General features: G+C 44.4%; 1 protein-coding gene across 1 annotated transcript; it reads right to left on the bottom strand.

The window, feature by feature from the left end:
• Positions 1-17,904: 17,904 nt before the first annotated feature.
• On the bottom strand, positions 17,905-18,753 carry LOC127927123 (homeobox protein HMX2-like). Its single transcript, XM_052512912.1, has 2 exons — positions 18,706-18,753; positions 17,905-18,500 (listed from the first exon to the last, which is right to left on the bottom strand). Exons 1-2 carry the CDS (start codon positions 18,751-18,753, stop codon positions 17,922-17,924), a joined length of 627 nt encoding a protein of 208 aa, XP_052368872.1. The 3' UTR covers positions 17,905-17,921.
• Between the last annotated feature and the right edge of the window lie 934 nt (positions 18,754-19,687).

Here is a 19,687-nt window from a genome sequence, read left to right as displayed (position 1 = left end):
GACATGCAGACGATCCCTGGTCATCAAGGGGGAAAGAGATTATAGGAGTGCCGTCTGCAAAAGTCTCTGATAGAGTCCATGTGAGGTTATGACAGAGCCAAGTGACTTGGTGTAAGCGAGAATAGGATAGGGCTCAAACAGAGCCCTGGGGGACACCAGTGTTAGAGCGCGTGGTGGACAGATTCTCGCCCGCCCATGCTGAATACCTGTCAGGTGTGGACCAATCAAATGGGGCGCAGGAGATGCCCAACTCGGAGAGGGTGGAGTAACCTGATGGTTCACAGTTCGAAGGCCCGATAGGTCTAGAAGGATGAGAAGGTACAAAGTTAGCTTTCAGTGCGGAGCGCCCCGTGATACAGAGCAGTTAAACTCCAGTTGAATGGCTCCAGTCTTGAAACCTGACTGATTTGGATCAAGAATATCATTCTTAGCGGGAGAGCTGGCCACTTGCACGTTCAAGAGTTTTGGAGAAAAAGAAAGAAGGATACTGGTCTGTTTTTGACATTTTTTTTTTCAGAAGGGTGCAACTCTCGCTCTCTTGAAGACGGAAGGGACGTAGCCAGCGGTCAGGAAATGCTGATGAGCGAGGTGAGGAGGTAAGGAGAAGGTCTCCGGAAATGGTCTGGAGAAGAAAGGGATAGGGTCATAGTGAAAATGGTTGTTGGGCGACGGCCTTAACCAACCATGTTTAAGATTTCATCTGGAGAGAGAGGGAGAAAGAGGTCAAGCACAGGGTAGGGCAGGAGCACATCCAGCGGTGTCGTTTGGACTTAGCAACGAGGATGTGTTGCCCGACCTTCTTTTCCAAAAATGGTTGACGAAGTCATCTGCAGAGAGGGAGGAGGGGGGAAGGGGGAGGATTCAGGGAGGAGGAGAAGGTGGCAAAGAGCTCCCAGGGTTAGAGGCAGATGCTTGGAATTTAGAGCTTTGAAAGTGGGCACAGAGAGGAAAATGTTGAACGGGAGTGAAGTTGCCAATCCCGAACAGCAAAGTGTTCCTTGTTTCCGGTGGGAAAGGGCCCTGTTCTGGAGCTGCAATGAGTCGTCGAGCCACTGTGTATCTGGAGGGGAGGAACCGAGCGGCCTGCAAATTGGACATAGAGAGTCAAGTGTTGCTGAAAGGGAGAGAGGGAGGAGGTTGAGAGGCAGAATCAGGAGATAGGTTGGAAAGCACTTCATGGCTACAGATGTGAGTGGAAGAGAGAGCCATTTAGTCAGGGGAGAGCGAAGTTCTGGGCACGGGATACCATCCGGTGGTCTGCTTGAAACGTGTTGGTGTTAGAGCGAGAAAAGGATACAGACAGGGACGGAGACTTGAAAATGAGGTTAGTGGAAGAACAGCATCTAGTAAAGATGGTCAGCGCATGCTCGGACTTGTGACGTAGGTAATCCATCTGGCCTTGAGGTCAAAGAGGAGAGGTTTAAAGGAGGCAGAGAGGAATCAGCCAAGGTAGAGCGTGGGGAGGTTAAAGTCAGAACTGTGAGTGGTGAGCCGTCCTCAGGAAAGGAGCTTTCAGTGCTACTGATGAACTCTCGAGGGGACCTAGAAGGCACTGTTCTGGGGCTCTCAGTGCATGTTCATTATACAACATCAGCACTATACAGGGATTTCAGGAAAGTATTCAGATTGTATTGTCACATGCGCCGAATACCTTACAATGAAATGCTCAGGACAAGCTCAGAGATTCTACAGGGGCTTTGAAAAGATGTATTCCCCATAACGACATCACAGAACCCTATAATGACATCACAAGACCCTATAATGACATCACAATACGCTATAATGACATCACAATCAGGCTATAATGACAGACAATACCCTAGAACATCACGATACCTGAAAACAAGCAATGAGTTTGAAGGAATTGTACAGTGAGCTCTGAGACAGACGAGGCACAGATCTGAAGGATGTACCAAAAATGTCTGCAGCATTGAAGTTCCCAAGAAGACAGTGGCCTCCATCATTCTGAAATGGAAGATGTTCTGGAACAGTGTGTCAGGCTGGCAGCTCATTTGAACTTGCAAAAGGCACCTGAAGAGACTCTCAAACCTGAGAAACAAGATTATCTGATCTAATGAAACCAAGATTGAATTCTTTGTCTGAATGCTGCGTCACATCTGGAGGAAACGTCTGGTGATCCTGTGAAAACCTGCTCCAGAGCGCTCAGAACCTCAGACTGGGGAGAAGTTCACATTCCAAGAGGTCAGATCCTAAGCACACAGCCAAGACAATACAAGAGTGGCTTCTGGGTTTACAGTGTCAGAATGTCATTGAACTGACCCAACCAGAAGAGATGTTTTGGAACAGACAGAACATATCAAATCAAATCACATCAGATGTTATTTGTCACAGACAGAACTACAAGGTGTGGACCTTAGAGATGTTCTTCAAGCTCTTAACTACAGGGTGAAGAGATTTTAGAAAATACAACAAAAAAGGTTGAAAAAATGGAGGGGACAGACAGAACTACAGGATCCCTGTGTTGAGATGTTCGTGGAAGACAGAACTACAGATGGCTGAAAATATGTTCTGGGGAGTTTACAGTGTGTCAGGACAGACAGAACTACAGGGCTGAAGAGATGTTCTGACCCAGAGGAGAACTACAGGAGCTGTAGAGATGTTCTGGTGGTTTCCATGTTGGACAGACAGATGAACTGGAGGATGCTGAAGAGATGTTCTGGTGACAGTGTGTCATGAACTACAGGGCTGAAGTGTTCTGACAGGATACAGGGCTGAAGAGATGTTCTGACAGACAGAGAACTGGGCTGTAGAGATGTTCTGACAGGATGAACTGGAGGGAAGAGATGTTCTGGTGGAGGGATGTTCTGACAGACAGAACTACAGGGCTGAAGAGATGTTCTGGGGTTTTGTGTCAGGACATATGAACTACAGGGGCCCAGACAACCCTGTATGGAGGGATGTTAACCCAGGGATGAGAAGAGGGATGGAGGGATGGATGGAGGGATGGAGGGATGATGGAGGATGGTGGAGGGATGGGGCTGTAGAGAGGGATGATGGAGGGATGATGGAGGGAACTGGGCTACAGATGATTCTGAGGTTTTGGTGATGGAGGATGGTGGAAGGAGGATGGATGGAGGGATGGTGGAGATGATGGAGGGATGGTGGAGGGATGGAGGGATGATGGAGGGATGGAGGGATGGTGGAGGGATGGAGGGTTGGAGGGATGATGGAGGGATGGAGGGATGGATGGAGGGATGGTGGATGATGGAGGGTTGGAGGGATGATGGAGGGATGATGGAGGGATGGAGGGATGATGGAGGTTGGAGGGGATGGAGAGAGGGGATGGATGATGGAGGGATGATGGAGAGGGATGGTGGAGGGATGATGGAGGTTGGAGGGATGATGGAGGGTTGGAGGATGGATGGAGGATGATGGAGGGGATGATGGAGGGTTGGAGGGATGATGGAGGAGGGATGATGGAGGGATGGAGGGATGATGGAGGGATGGAGGGATGGTGGAGGGATGATGGAGGTTGAGGGATGATGGAGGGATGGAGGGATGGAGGGAGGAAGAGAAGGATGGAGAGTACTTTGATAACGTATCTATCGTTAATGGAGGGTGTATCGACTGGATGGTGGAAACTGAAGTGGATATGGAGTGTCAGGAGGGGATGTCATGGGACACACACACACACACACACGGACACATGATGGAGGGTTGGACACACACACAGGGATGGAGGGACTCGAGACACCCCGCACGCCACACACACACATGGAGGATGGTCCCTCCTTGGATCCCCAGGCAGGAGGAGGCCTTTGATCCTAGGGGAGGAAGACTGGCTGGTGAGAAGTGGATAGCTCAGGAGAGGGACTCGTTCCCACCTCCTCACAGTGGACACACTCACTCACACACTCACTCACTCACTCACTCACACACACCCCTGCCTCCTTCCTCTGCTCCCTCCTCCTTCCTCTGCCTCCTCCCTCCTCCTTCCTCCCTCCCTCCTTCCTCTCCTCCCCTCCTCCTCCTTCTTCCTCCCTCCCCTCCTTCTCTCCCCTCCTCCTTCCCTCTCCTCCCTCCTTCCTCCCTTCCTCCCTCCTTTCCTTCCTTCCCTCCCTCCTTCCTTCCTCCCTCCTTCCTTCCTTCCTCCTCTTCTCCTTTCCTTCCCTCCCTCCCTCCCCTCCCTCCCTTCCTCTCCTCCCTCCTTTAGCCAGTTCAATAACTCCATTAATCCCTCCTTCCTTCCTTCTTTCCTTCCCTTCCCTATCTTCTACCTCTCCTATCTTCTACCTTTCCTTCCTCCTTCTATCTTCCCTCCCTCCCTCAGTAAGCTTCCCTTCTTTCCTTCCTCATATTGCAGTAAATGGAAGGGTGAGTGTCATAGCAGTGTTTCTCTGAGAATCATCTAAATGGAAAGGAGGTATCATAGATCTGACACCCAATGAATTAATCAGACACAAGAGCTGTGTCATCACACTCACGCAAAACACACACTTTATGGCACTGAAAAATGGTCCTAAAAGCATTAAGACTGTCACCTCATTCTTCTCTCTCTCTCTCTCTCTCTCTCTGTCTGTCTGTGTGTCTGTCTGTCTGTCTGTCTGTCTGTCTGTCTGTCTGTCTGTCTATTGTCTCTGTCTGTCTGTCTCTCTCTCTCTCTATTGTGTCTGTCTGTCTGTCTGTGTTCTGTCTGTCTTCTTTCTCTCTATTGTCTCTGTTTGTCTGTCTGTCTGTCTGTCTCTCTCTCTATTGTCTCTGTTGTCTGTCTGTCTCTCTGTCTGTCTCTGTTCTCTCTCTATTGTCTCTGTCTGTCTCTCTGTCTCTCTCTCTCTCTCTATTGTCTCTGTCTGTCTGTCTCTCTCTCTCTCTCATACTCTGTCTGTCTCTCTCTCTCTCTCTCTCACTCACTCTGTCTGTCTGTCTGTCTGTCTCTCTCCTCTCTCTATTGCCTGTCTCTGTCTCTCTCCTCATTCTTCTGTCTGTCTGTCTCATTCTCTCTCTCTCTATTGTCTCTGTCTGTCTGTCTGTCTCTCTGTCTCTGTGTCTCTCTATTGTCTCTCTTTCTCTCTCTCTCTTCTCTCTGTCTGTCTTTCTCTCTCTCTCTCTATTGTCTCTGTCTGTCTGTCTCTCTCTCTTCTCTCTGTCTCTGTCTCTCTCTCTCTCTATTGTCTCTGTCACCATCGTTCTGTCTCTGTCTATTGTCTGTCTGTCTGTCTGTCTGTCTGTCTGTCTGTCTGTCTGTCTGTCTGTCTGTCTCTCTCTCTCTCTCTCTCTCTCTCTCTCTCTCTCTATTGTCCCTGTCTGTCTGTGGCATTAGAGACCCTCAACCCATCAGTTAATCAATAGAACATAAAACTGTCTTTCGAGGATACAGACCTTACACACACACACACACACACACACACACACACACACACACACACACACACACGCCCTCTGTCCTCCAGGACACCAGGGAATACACACATTAAACTAAGAAATAAAAAAATACTGAGAAAAAAATATCTCTCTGTCTCTCTGTGTAAGTCTATGGGTGAGAACCATGAGCCTCCTAGGTTTTGTGATACAGATCTCCCTCCTCTGTAAGTTGTCGTAAATACTGTGTAAGTCTATGGAAGTGGGTGAGAACCATGAGCCTCCTAGGTTTTGTATTGAAGTCAATGGCACAGAGGAGGACAGAAGCTTACTGTCCTCCAGCTACACCATGGCGCTACCCTACAGAGTGCTGTTTAGGCTACTGTTGATCTTCATTGCAAAACACTGTGTTATAATCAGTTATTTGGTGATGTGAATATATTTGGTATAGTTTTATCTTTTATCTTTTAATGTTGAATTATTAAAACATTTCTGAAATTTACTGAGTAGGATGGTCCTCCCCTTCCTCCTCTGAGGAGCCTCCTCTGGTTGTATTGTAGACTGTTGTTGTGATGCAGGATATCCCTTGTTGTTGTGATGCAGAATCTCCCTTGTTGTTGTGATGCAGATCTCCCTTGTTGTTGTGATGCAGATCTCCCTTGTTGTTGTGATGCAGGATCTCCCTTGTTGTTGTGATGCAGGATATCCCTTGTTGTTGTGATGCAGGATATCCCTTGTTGTTGTGATGCAGGATATCCCTTGTTGTTGTGATGCAGGATATCCCTTGTTGTTGTGATGCAGGATCTCCCTTGTTGTTGTGATGCAGGATATCCCTTGTTGTTGTGATACAGATCTCCCTTGTTGTTGTGATGCAGGATATCCCTTGTTGTTGTGATGCAGGGCATCCCTTGTTGTTGTGATGCAGATCTCCCTTGTTGTTGTGATGCAGATCTCCCTTGTTGTTGTGATGCAGATCTCCCTTGTTGTTGTGATGCAGATCTCCCTTGTTGTTGTGATGCAGATCTCCCTTGTTGTTGTGATGCAGAACTCCCTTGTTGTTGTGATGCAGGGCATCCCTTGTTGTTGTGATGCAGATCTCCCTTGTTGTTGTGATGCAGGATCTCCCTTGTTGTTGTGATGCAGATCTCCCTTGTTGTTGTGATGCAGGATATCCCTTGTTGTTGTGATGCAGATCTCCCTTGTTGTTGTGATGCAGGATCTCCCTTGTTGTTGTGATGCAGATCTCCCTTGTTGTTGTGATGCAGATCTCCCTTGTTGTTGTGATGCAGGATCTCCCTTGTTGTTGTGATGCAGATCTCCCTTGTTGTTGTAATGCAGGATCTCCCTTGTTGTTGTAATGCAGGATCTCCCTTGTTGTTGTGATGCAGGATCTCCCTTGTTGTTGTGATGCAGGAGCTCCCTTGTTGTTGTGATGCAGGATCTCCCTTGTTGTTGTGATGCAGGGCATCCCTTGTTGTTGTGATGCAGATCTCCCTTGTTGTTGTGATGCAGGATCTCCCTTGTTGTTGTGATGCAGGGCATCCCTTGTTGTTGTGATGCAGATCTCCTTGTTGTTGTGATGCAGGGCATCCCTTGTTGATGTGATGTAGACTCCTTTTTGTTGTGATGCAGGATCTCCCTTGTTGTTGTGATGCAGGATCTCCTTTTGTTGTGATGCAGGATCTCCCTTTGTTGTTGTGATGCAGGATCTCCTTGTTGTTGTGATGCAGGATCTCCCTTGTTGTTGTGATGCAGAGCTCCCTTTTGTTGTGATGCAGGATCTCCCTTGTTTTTGTTGATGCAGGGCATCCCTTGTTGTTGTGATGCAGGATCTCCCTTGTTTTTGTGATGCAGGGCATCCCTTGTTGTCGTGATGCAGATCTCCCTTGTTGTCGTGATGCAGATCTCCTTGTTGTTGAAAAGATTCATCTCTCTCAATGGAACTGCTTCTCTATTCCTCAAAAGTCTACTCAACGTTGAATAAATATGTGTGATTGATAATTATACTAACTGTGGATACACTGCAGGCGCTAGTCCCCCACACACGTCACCTCAACATTGAATAAATACACATTATTGATAATTATACTACTGTGGATACACTGCAGGCGCTAGTCCCCCTCACGTCTCCCAACATTGATACGTGGAACCTCCGTTCTGTTGCCGGGACGACGACCTCTGTCTGATGATCACTGAGGGTTGCGAGTCAAACCGACTTCTCTCTCTCTCTCTCTCTCGGTGTGTGTGATGGGGTAGCTCAGTGGAATGCGACCATCTCTGCACACACACACACACACACACACACACACACACACACACACACACACATACACACACACCTCAGTGCATAAACTCCCAAGATGCTCAATGACAGAGCATGGGGCAGAGAGTTGGGTGGAAAGGAGGAAGACTGGACGAGAGGGAGGTGGAAATGAACGAGGGGGGAGAGAGTGGGGTGGAAATGGACGAGGGGGAAGAGAGTGAGGTGGAAATGAACGAGGGGGAAGAGAGTGGGGTGGAAATGGACGAGGGGGAAGAGAGTGGGGTGGAAATGAACGAGGGGGAAGAGAGTGGGGTGGAAATGGACGAGGGGGAAGAGAGTGGGGTGGAAATGGACGAGGGGGAAGAGAGTGGGGTGGAAATGGACGAGGGGGAAGAGAGTGGGGTGGAAATGAACGAGGGGGAAGAGAGTGGGGTGGAAATGAACGAGGGGGAAGAGAGTGGGGTGGAAATGAACGAGGGGGAAGAGAGTGGGGTGGAAATGAACGAGGGGGAAGAGAGTGGGGTGGAAATGGACGGGAAAGAGAGGGGGGTAGAAGAGAGGGGAGAGAGAGGGTGGAAATGAACGAGGGGAAGAAAGTGGGGTGGAAATGAGGAGGGGGAAGAGAGTGGGGTGGAAATGAACGAGGGGGGAGAGAGCGGGGTGGAAATGAACGAGGGGGAAGAGAGCGGGGTGGAAATGAACGAGGGGGAGAGAGCGGGGTGGAAATGAACGAGGGGGGAGAGAGCGGGGTGGAAATGAACGAGGGGGGAGAGAGCGGGGTGGAAATGAACGAGGGGGGGAGAGAGGGGGAGCGGGGTGGAAATGAACGAGGGGGGAGAGAGCGGGGTGGAAATGAACGAGGGGGGAGAGAGCGGGGTGGAAATGAACGAGGGGGAAGAGAGCGGGGTGGAAATGAACGAGGGGAAGAGGGCGGGGTGGAAATGAACGAGGGGGAGGGAGCGGGGTGGAAATGAACGAGGGGATTTAGAGGGCGGGGTTTATGGAAATGAATCGTTGAGGGGGGGAGCGGGATTTATCAGTGGAATGAACGAGGGGAGAGATGTGTTGATTTATCAGCGTTGGGTTTATCGAGGAAATGTTGATTTATCAGTTGATTTATCAGGGGAAGAGGGATTTATCAGGATTTATGTGGATTTAATGATTTACGAGGTTGATTTATCAGTTGAGGGAGTGGGTGGAAATGAAACGTTGATTTATGGGGTGTTGAAGTGTTGATTTATCAGGGCGGGGTGGGAAATGAACGTTGATTTATCAGGGGGAGGGATGTGGGTTGTTTAGAAATGAAGGGGTGTTTATTTATGTGTGTTTATTTATGTGTTGATTTATCAGTTGATTTATGTGTTGATTTATGTGTTGATTTATCAGTTGATTTGTGTGTTGATTTATCAGTTGATTTATCAGTTGATTTATCAGTTGATTTATCAGTTGATTTATGTGTTGATTTATGTGTTGATTTATCAGTTGATTTATCAGTTGATTTATCAGTTGATTTATCAGTTGATTTATGTGTTGATTTATCAGTTGATTTATCAGTTGATTTATGTGTTGATTTATGTGTTGATTTATCAGTTGATTTATCAGTTGATTTATGTGTTGATTTATCAGTTGATTTATCAGTTGATTTATGTGTTGATTTATCAGTTGATTTATCAGTTGATTTATGTGTTGATTTATCAGTTGATTTATGTGTTGATTTATCAGTTGATTTATCAGTTGATTTATGTGTTGATTTATGTGTTGATTTATCAGTTGATTTATCAGTTGATTTATATTTATCAGTTGATTTATGTGTTGATTTATGTGTTGATTTATCAGTTGATTTATGTGTTGATTTATGTGGTAATTTATCAGTTGATTTATGTGTTGATTTATGTGTTGATTTATGTGTTGATTTGTCAGTTGATTTATCAGTTTATCAGTTGATTTATGTGTTGATTTATCAGTTTATCAGTTGATTTATCAGTTGATTTATGTGTTGATTTATCAGTTGATTTATGTGTTGATTTATGTGTTGATTTATGTTTGATTTATCAGTTGATTTATCAGTTGATTTATGTGTTGATTTATCAGTTGATTTATGTGTTGATTTATCAGTTGATTTATGTGTTGATTTATGTGTTTATGATTTATCAGTTGATTTATCAGTTGATTTATGTGTTGATTTATCAGTTGATTTATCAGTTGATTTATCAGTTGATTTGTCAGTTGATTTATCAGTTGATTTATCATTTATCAGTTGATTTATCAGTTGATTTATCAGATTTATGTGTTGATTTATCAGTTGATTTATTTTGATTTATCAGTTGATTTATGTGATTTTATCAGTTGATTTATCAGTTGATTTATGTGTTGATTTATCAGTTGATTTATCAGTTGATTTATGTGTTGATTTATCAGTTGATTTATCAGTTGATTTATGTGTTGATTTATGTGTTGATTTATCAGTTGATTTATCAGTTGATTTATCAGTTGATTTATGTGTTGATTTATGTGTTTATCAGATTTGTCAGTTGATTTATCAGTTGATTTATCTGTTGATTTATCAGTTGATTTATGTGTTGATTTGTCAGTTGATTTATCAGTTGATTTATCTGTTGATTTATCAGTTGATTTATGTGTTGATTTATCAGTTGATTCATCAGTTGATTTATCAGTTGATTTATGTGTTGATTTATGTGTTGATTTATGTGTTGATTTATCAGTTGATTTATCAGTTGATTTATCAGTTGATTTATGTGTTGATTTATCAGTTGATTTATGTGTTGATGTATGTGTTGATTTATCAGTTGATTTATCAGTTGATTTATCAGTTGGTTGATTTATGTGTTGATTTATCAGTTGATTTATGTGTTGATTTATCAGTTGATTTATCAGTTGATTTATCAGTTGATTTATGTGTTGATTTATCAGTTGATTTATCATTGATTTATGTTGATTTATCAGTTGATTTATAATGTGTTGATTTATGTGTTTATCTGTTGATTTATGTGTTGATTTATCAGTTGATTTATCAGTTGATTTATCAGTTTTATCAGTTGATTTATCAGTTGATTTATGTGTTGATTTATTTATCAGTTGATTTATCTGTTGATTTAGTTGATTTATGTGTTGTTGATTTATGTGTTGATTTATGTTGATTTATCAGTTGATTTATGTTGATTTATGTGTTTATTTTGATTTATCAGTTGATTTATCAGTTGATTTATGTGTTTATCAGTTGATTTATGTGTTGATTTATCAGTTGATTTATCAGTTGATTTATGTGTTTTATCAGTTGATTTATGTGTTGATTTATGTGATTTATGTGTTGATTTATCAGTTGATTTATGTGTTGATTTATGTTGATTTATGTGTTGATTTATCAGTTGATTTATCAGTTGATTTATCAGTTGATTTATGTGTTGATTTATGTGTTGATTTATCAGTTGATTTATGTGTTGATTTATGTGTTGATTTATCAGTTGATTTATCAGTTGATTTATCAGTTGATTTATCAGTTGATTTATGTGTTGATTTATGTGTTGATTTATCAGTTGATTTATCAGTTGATTTATGTGTTGATTTATCAGTTGATTTATCAGTTGATTTATGTGTTGATTTATGTGTTGATTTATCAGTTGATTTATCAGTTGATTTATCAGTTGATTTATGTGTTGATTTATCAGTTGATTTATCAGTTGATTTATGTGTTGATTTATCAGTTGATTTATCAGTTGATTTATGTGTTGATTTATCAGTTGATTTATCAGTTGATTTATGTGTTGATTTATGTGTTGATTTATCAGTTGATTTATCAGTTGATTTATCAGTTGATTTATGTGTTGATTTATGTGTTGATTTATGTGTTGATTTATCAGTTGATTTATCAGTTGATTTATCAGTTGATTTATGTGTTGATTTATGTGATGATTTATGTGTTGATTTATCAGTTGATTTATCTGTTAATTTATCAGTTGATTTATCAGTTGATTTATGTGTTGATTCATGTGTTGATTCATGTGTTGATTTATGTGTTGATTTATCAGTTGATTTATCAGTTGATTTATGTGTTGATTTATCAGTTGATTTATCAGTTGATTTATGTGTTGATTTATAAGTTGATTTATCAGTTGATTTATCAGTTGATTTATGTGTTGATTTATGTGTTGATTTATCAGTTGATTTATGTGATTTATCAGTTGATTTATCAGTTGATTTATCAGTTGATTTATCAGTTGATTTATGTGTTGATTTATCAGTTGATTTATGTGTTGATTTATCAGTTGATTTATGTGTTGATTTATCAGTTGATTTATCAGTTGATTTATCGTGTTGATTTATCAGTTGATTTATAGTCAGTTGATTTATGTGTTGATTTATCAGTTGATCAGTTGATTTATGTGTTGATTTATCATTTATCTGTTGGGATTTATCAGTTGATTTATGTGTTGATTTATCAGTTGATTTATCAGTTGATTTATCAGTTGATTTATGTGTTGATTTATCAGTTGATTTATCAGTTGATTTATCAGTTGATTTATCAGTTGATTTATCAGTTGATTTATGTGTTGATGTATGTGTTGATTTATGTGTTGATTTATCAGTTGATTTATAAATGACTCCCTACTGTAAGTCTCTCTGGATGAGAGTCTGCTAAATGACTCCCTACTGTAAGTCTCTCTGGATAAGAGAGTCTGTTAAATGACTCCCTACTGTCAGTCTCTCTGGATAAGAGAGTCTGCAAAATGACTCCCTACTGTCAGTCTCTCTGGATAAGAGAGTCTGCTAAATGACTCCCTACTGTCAGTCTCTCTGGATAAGAGAGTCTGCTAAATGACTCCCTACTGTCAGTCTCTCTGTGTGTGTGTGTGTGTGTGTGTGTGTGTGTGTGTGTGTGTGTGTGTGTGTGTGTGTGTGTGTGTGTGTGTGTGTGTGTGTGTGTGTGTGTGTGTGTGTGTGTGTGTGTGTGTGTGTGTGTGTGTGTGTGTGCCACCCCACTAGTCTACCTGCCACCCCACTAGGCTACCTGCCACCCCACTAGTCTACCTGCCACCCCACTAGTCTACCTGCCACCCCACTAGTCTACCTGCCACCCCACTAGTCTACCTGCCACCCCACTAGGCTACCTGCCACCCCACTAGTCTACCTGCCACCCCACTAGTCTACCTGCCACCCCACTAGTCTACCTGCCACCCCACTAGTCTACCTGCCACCCCACTAGTCTACCTGCCACCCCACTAGGCTACCTGCCACCCCACTAGGCTACCTGCCACCCCACTAGGCTACCTGCCACCCCACTAGTCTACCTGCCACCCCACTAGTCTACCTGCCACCCCACTAGTCTACCTGCCACCCCACTAGGCTACCTGCCACCCCACTAGGCTACCTGCCACCCCACTAGTCTACCTGCCACCCCACTAGTCTACCTGCCACCCCACTAGTCTACCTGCCACCCCACTAGTCTACCTGCCACCCCACTAGTCTACCTGCCACCCCACTAGTCTACCTGCCACCCCACTAGTCTACCTGCCACCCCACTAGTCTACCTGCCACCCCACTAGTCTACCTGCCACCCCACTAGTCTACCTGCCACCCCACTAGTCTACCTGCCACCCCACTAGGCTACCTGCCACCCCACTAGTCTACCTGCCACCCCACTAGTCTACCTGCCACCCCACTAGGCTACCTGCCACCCCACTAGGCTACCTGCCACCCCACTAGGCTACCTGCCACCCCACTAGGCTACCTGCCACCCCACTAGGCTACCTGCCACCCCACTAGTCTACCTGCCGCCCCACTAGTCTACCTGCCACCCCACTAGGCTACCTGCCACCCCACTAGTCTACCTGCCGCCCCACTAGTCTACCTGCCACCCCACTAGGCTACCTGCCACCCCACTAGGCTACCTGCCGCCCCACTAGTCTACCTGCCACCCCACTAGGCTACCTGCCACCCCACTAGTCTACCTGCCGCCCCACTAGTCTACCTGCCACCCCACTAGGCTACCTGCCACCCCACTAGTCTACCTGCCACCCCACTAGTCTACCTGCCGCCCCACTAGTCTACCTGCCACCCCACTAGTCTACCTGCCACCCCACTAGTCTACCTGCCACCCCACTAGTCTACCTGCCACCCCACTAGTCTACCTGCCACCCCACTAGGCTACCTGCCACCCCACTAGTCTACCTGCCACCCCACTAGTCTACCTGCCACCCCACTAGTCTACCTGCCACCCCACTAGTCTACCTGCCACCCCACTAGTCTACCTGCCACCCCACTAGTCTACCTGCCACCCCACTAGTCTACCTGCCACCCCACTAGTCTACCTGCCACCCCACTAGTCTACCTGCCACCCCACTAGGCTACCTGCCACCCCACTAGTCTACCTGCCGCCCCCACTAGTCTACCTGCCACCCCACTAGTCTACCTGCCACCCCACTAGGCTACCTGCCACCCCACTAGTCTACCTGCCACCCCACTAGTCTACCTGCCACCCCACTAGTCTACCTGCCGCCCCACTAGTCTACCTGCCACCCCACTAGTCTACCTGCCACCCCACTAGTCTACCTGCCACCCCACTAGTCTACCTGCCACCCCACTAGGCTACCTGCCACCACACTAGGCTACCTGCCACCCCGCCACCCTACTAGGCTACCTGCCACCCCACTAAGCTACCTGCCACCCCACTAGGCTACCTGGTAATAGTATCAAGACTGCCCAATGTGGCTAATTGGTTTATTAATACAATTTCAAGCTCATAACTGTGCCACTCTCCTCAGCCAATAGCATGGTATTATTTCCCTGTAATAGCTACTGTAAATTAGAGAGTGGAGGTAGATTAACCAGAATTGAAGCTTTCTGCCCATATAAGATATGTCTATGTCCTGGGAAATGTTCTTGTTACTCCCTACCTCATGCTAATCGCATTAGCCTACATTAGCTCAACCTCATGCTAATCGCATTAGCCTACATTAGCTCAACCTCGTGCTAATCACATTAGCCTACATTAGCTCAACCTCATGCTAATCGCATTAGCCTACGTTAGCTCAACCTCATGCTAATCGCATTAGCCTACATTAGCTCAACCTCATGCTAATCGCATTAGCCTACGTAAGCTCAATTTTCCCGTCGGGGGACCCACTGATCCTGTCGAGGTTTTAATTCAACTGAATGATTAAATGTCTTATCCCATGTCAATATAATAAACTGCTCACATTTCAAAAGATCAAACCTTATTAGAGCCAATGTCTGTCCCTTAATCTCTTATTTTTTTTGCTTTCCCATTTTACATTTTGTCACCTTAGTGCACACCTGACATAGCCCTCCCCGTGTAGGTAGGCCTTTAAAAGAAAAACACCTTGGCCAAATACGGAGGTCGTTATTAATTTACGGTGAAAGTGCGCAGGCGCGTTCCCATGGGAGGCCCTTGAGCGTCTCGTGGATATAGTGGACAGGGGCGGATAACCCGCGCGGACCTATAATGCGCCCTCGGCCAGGGCTCGAGCAGCTCCATCTGTTCGCCGTTTCCCTGCGTGGAGACTGGGGCGCAACGCGTTTTAACCAAGACTGTGGGTGACGACACTTAAGTGTGAATGACGAGGCTTTAATTAAAGGCATAGAATTAGAATGTCACGGCTACGTTCTGATCGTTCTAATTCTACAGCTGCGTGGCGAAATGAATGTGCGCTGGTGAAACGGACACTCCTTGTTGTAACATCCTGCTGTTGCGATTAAACTGAGCCAATTTGTTCGTGCATAAAAGTGCATCTATGGGGCTTCACTCGGGCACATTACACATGTCAAATGAATTCAATAACAGACCATATTGTTTTTCGCTGAATTTAGCCTACTCTCCTTGTCGAATAGTTTACAGCGTAATTGTATATTAAGGCAGTGTAATTGGAGGGCGGAATACACTATTACGCGTTAAGACTATGTCTGTGCCATTGCAGAATCCAAAGCCAATAGTCCTTGAAATAAACGAGTTGTAATGGGGTACTTTTCTGGGTAAATACTCCCAAAGTATACGTCAAGTGTTAAATATTGTGCGCAAGCAGAGGACCACAATAGGCGCCCAGTCCTTTTGCCACACATCTTTCCTACGTACGTCCTACTTCAGAAGGAACGTTTTAACGTTTTACAACGTATTTATGATCAGCTTACATACATTTCTCTTAAGAAGCCTGGTTCTTAATTAATTAAAGCACTTGACTGCAATCAGTGATATTCCACTAAGCAGGATTAGCTCTCTCTCTCTCTCTCTCTCTCTCTCTCTCTCTCTCTCTCTCTCTCTCTCTCTCTGTCTCTCTCTCTGTCTCTCTCTGTCTCTCTCTTTCTCTCTCTATTTCTCTCTCTCTTTCTCTCTCTCTCTCTCTCTCTTCTCTCTCTCTCTCTCTCTCTCTCTCTTCTCTCTCTCTCTCTCTCTCTCTCTCTTTCTCTCTCTTTCTCTCTCTCTTCTCTCTCTTTCTCTCTGTCTCTCTCTCTTTCTTTCTCTCTCTCTCTCTCTCTCTCTCTCTCTCGTCGTTGGCGATAATCAGATTCACATGCTGTGTCTCTGAGATTAGTTACACTCTTCTGTTACAACAATAAGTCGGTCTCTTTTCGGTTTCATAATATTTATTATGAAATGTGAATTCTGTGTTTCTATACTCAGAATTGTGAAAATCTCTCTCTCTCTGTCTCTCTGCCTCTCTAGTTAGCAGACTGTCTCTTAATCTTTGTGTCATTTTTTGACATCTCTACTTTCTCTCTGTGTTAAGAGTAATCAGATTCATGCTGTGTCTTGATAAACACGCCAACGTGTTACAAAATAAGCATTTATACATCGTTTCATAATATTTATTATGAAATGTGAATTCTGTGTTTTATACCAGAATTGTGAAAATGCCACATTCATCAGGGGTTTCTGGAACCGTACTAATAGTTAGCAGACATGTTGTTAATGGTTTGTGTGACATTTTTTTGACATCTCTACTTTAAACTGTGTTAAGAGTAAATACGGGTAAAACAACCCAAAATGCATTTATACATCCGTTCCTCATACATCCTACAACTGAAGGGGCGCAGCACAGCCTACGCATAGTTTACATAAATGGAGGCAGCGTAGCCTAGTGGTTAGAGCGTTGGACTAGTAACCAGAAGGTTGTGAGTTCAAACCCCTGAGCTGACAAGGTACAAATCTGTCGCTCTGCCCCTGAACAGGCAGTTAACCCACTGTTCCTAGGCCGTCATTGAAAATAAGAATGTGTCCTTAACTGACTTGCCTGTTTAAATAAAGGTTAAAAATAAAAAAATAAACCTTTGTATCAAACGATGTTTGTTTTTTATATACATAAAAACCATTTTTTAATGACAGATTCAGTCAATTTTATAGTGTTTTGGGAAGAAATAAGAATTTTATACTTTTTAATTGAAATAAAGTTTAAACATGCGTAAAAAAATAATAATAATTACATTCATTTTAAATACATAGTTAATTTAATTAATTGAAAATGAAATATAATACAGCACATGCATGCAAATATAATACCATCTTGGCCGTGTTTAGACTGCTGGGACAAGCTGTTGTTAATAACAGGTTCATAATAATAATAATTTAATAAATGATTATTGGTCCTTCTGTAGCTCAGTTGGTAGAGCGTGGCGCTTGTAACGCCAGGGTAGTGGGTTCGATCCCCGGGACCACCCATACGTAGAATGTATGCACACATGACTGTAAGTCGCTTTGGATAAAAGCGTCTGCTAAATGACATATATTATTAATATTAGACCCGCTGTTTTATGCTGGTAGTCTGCGTACCGAAACTACTATCTATTATTATAACATAAAACTGAATATGGAGTTATTCTGCGTGTCTTTGTGTGATAGGATATCCTGCAAATATGTTCCAGAGTTTTATATCAACATTGTTGACGTGTGTCAATAAAAACAATTGGCGCAGGCTATCGATGTGACAAGTAGGATTGAGCTCGGCTTTAGGTCAACAGGCTATCCTTACAAGTGGGCTTTTTTAAAGGACTACATGGGCCAGACTCGACCTTACGTTTTTTTAACACGATGATGATGGGGGGGGGCGCTAAATGCGGAAGCTGAAATTGGCATGATATATCACAAACTTGTCTTTATGTAAACAGACGAGGCCGGGTTTAAATAGTCTTTTTGCAGACGGCCGGCCTGATGCTAACAGACCGGCCGGCCTTGTCTACGGACAACGTCTCTTCAGACTCGGCCGGCCTTGTCTAACAGACTAGGCCGGGTTGTCTACTACAGGACAACGTCTCCTTTAGCAGACTACGGACAACGTCTCCTTTAATAAGCAGACTCGGCCGGCCTTGTCTACTACAGGACAACGTCTCCTTCGAATAGACTAAAGTACTTGCTGGCATTGGAAAAACATAAATAATGCGTGCTACTGCCAGGGTATACGATGGGCAGGGGCATCGGCATCAAGCATCTCCCCAGCAGGTTATTGTCTTTGTACAAGGCCGGGAGCTGCAGAACCTTCCCCGGACCCGCGTCGCAGAAATCACCGTTGGGACCATCTAGCGCTGTTGAAATCTGTCTTTTCAATTTATTCCTTCGGTTCTGGAACCAGATTTTGACCTGCGTTTCCGTCAGCTGGAGAGAATCGGCGAGGCAGGCGCGCTCGGCGCTGCTAAGGTACCGCTTCATATCGAAAGTAGATTCCAACTGAAAGATCTGTCTCTTGGAGAAGATTGTGCGAGTTTTTTTCTTGGTTATTATTAACAGTTGTTTTTTCTTGCCGCTGCTATCACCGTCTCCGGTGTGATGCGTCGAGGAGCAGTCGTCGCCGCTGTCCCCGCTTTCGAAGCAATTGTCGGTGATCTGTAACGAGTCTTCCCGGGTGATAGCGACGGCCTTGGGTCCTCCGGGTTGGGCTACAGTCGTTATCCGGCTCTGAGAACAGAAATGGGACAGACATTGTATTCCGCAATATATATATATAGCTTGACGCTGACAGTTTATCAGGCTACAATATTATGCTACACATATAAATGCATTCGGCCCGATGTGTTGAATCGGGCTGCAAAAAGGCAGTTTAGTCTGATACAGTGCAGTGTTTAACGTTCATATTTGACCATATTAGGCAACAGTTGCCTACCTGCATCGTGTAGCCTTGTCGCGGGGTCCATTCTCCGTTGATGGTCATCGAACCAGTACAGTCCCGTGCTATTCTGTAGCCTGCTACCGGAATGACAGCTGTCAACTGTCTTCCTACCGTTGTTACCGCTCGAGTATGTCTGCAGGTTCAGAATATTGTCTATGGTGAATTTGAGAGACGCGGCAGTCGGCTTACATGACGCGTCCACTTTGCTCATCATTTTAGAGAAATGGCCTTTGTCCCGCAAGGAAATTTGGAACCAAATGTAGAAGTGGAACTTGGAACTCTCTTCTCTCCCTAACGACGTCTTGACGCTCCACGCACCATTTGCTCCATGCGAGGATGATGAGGGGATTGGACTGGGGCTTTCACGGCGCGCCTCTCCCTCTCTCTGCCTCGCCTGTAACTTCCACGGACCGGATGGAACGTTGGTGCGCTCTCGTCCATTGGACAAGAGGAGTGCCTGCGAGGGGCCAATTGCATCAAGGGAGGGGAAGAGAGAGAGAGGGAGTATATAATGTTATCGTTTCCTTCTTTCTTGAGCCTGGCATCTGGTATACAGGCTACGAAACGAAGAATGGAAGTGATTCATTGGAAATCATTTAATTTGAGGTGTTCTGTATTTGAGGAATTGGCCTATTTTTTTTTCTGCAGACATGGCTTTGGGTTGGTGAATATATCATGTCTAGCTATAGACCCTGCAGTTCTGCCTAGAAGGTAGGCTACCTAATACATCCTGTTTTAGACTTAACACCTGGTGCTGACCGGGTCCAATCCCGATGTCCACCAGGAGGTTTTGTCGTTGGGAGAAGCGGAGGTGGATTACGGGGGTTTCAGCGGTTTTTATTTTTTTTTTTTTTTTTAATGACTGGTACACGTTTTAACGAAGTTCACGTTTTAATGAGGCCTTTTCTACGAGCTGTAGTTTTCAAAGTAAAAAAACAAGAGAGAGACACCAATATAAATATATTATAAATAGTAT

Source organism: Oncorhynchus keta, unplaced genomic scaffold, assembly GCF_023373465.1.
Source record: "Oncorhynchus keta strain PuntledgeMale-10-30-2019 unplaced genomic scaffold, Oket_V2 Un_contig_9498_pilon_pilon, whole genome shotgun sequence".
NCBI lineage: Eukaryota > Metazoa > Chordata > Actinopteri > Salmoniformes > Salmonidae > Oncorhynchus > Oncorhynchus keta.
Note: the sequence above shows the minus strand (reverse complement) of the source record. Positions and strands in the feature narration are given on the sequence as shown.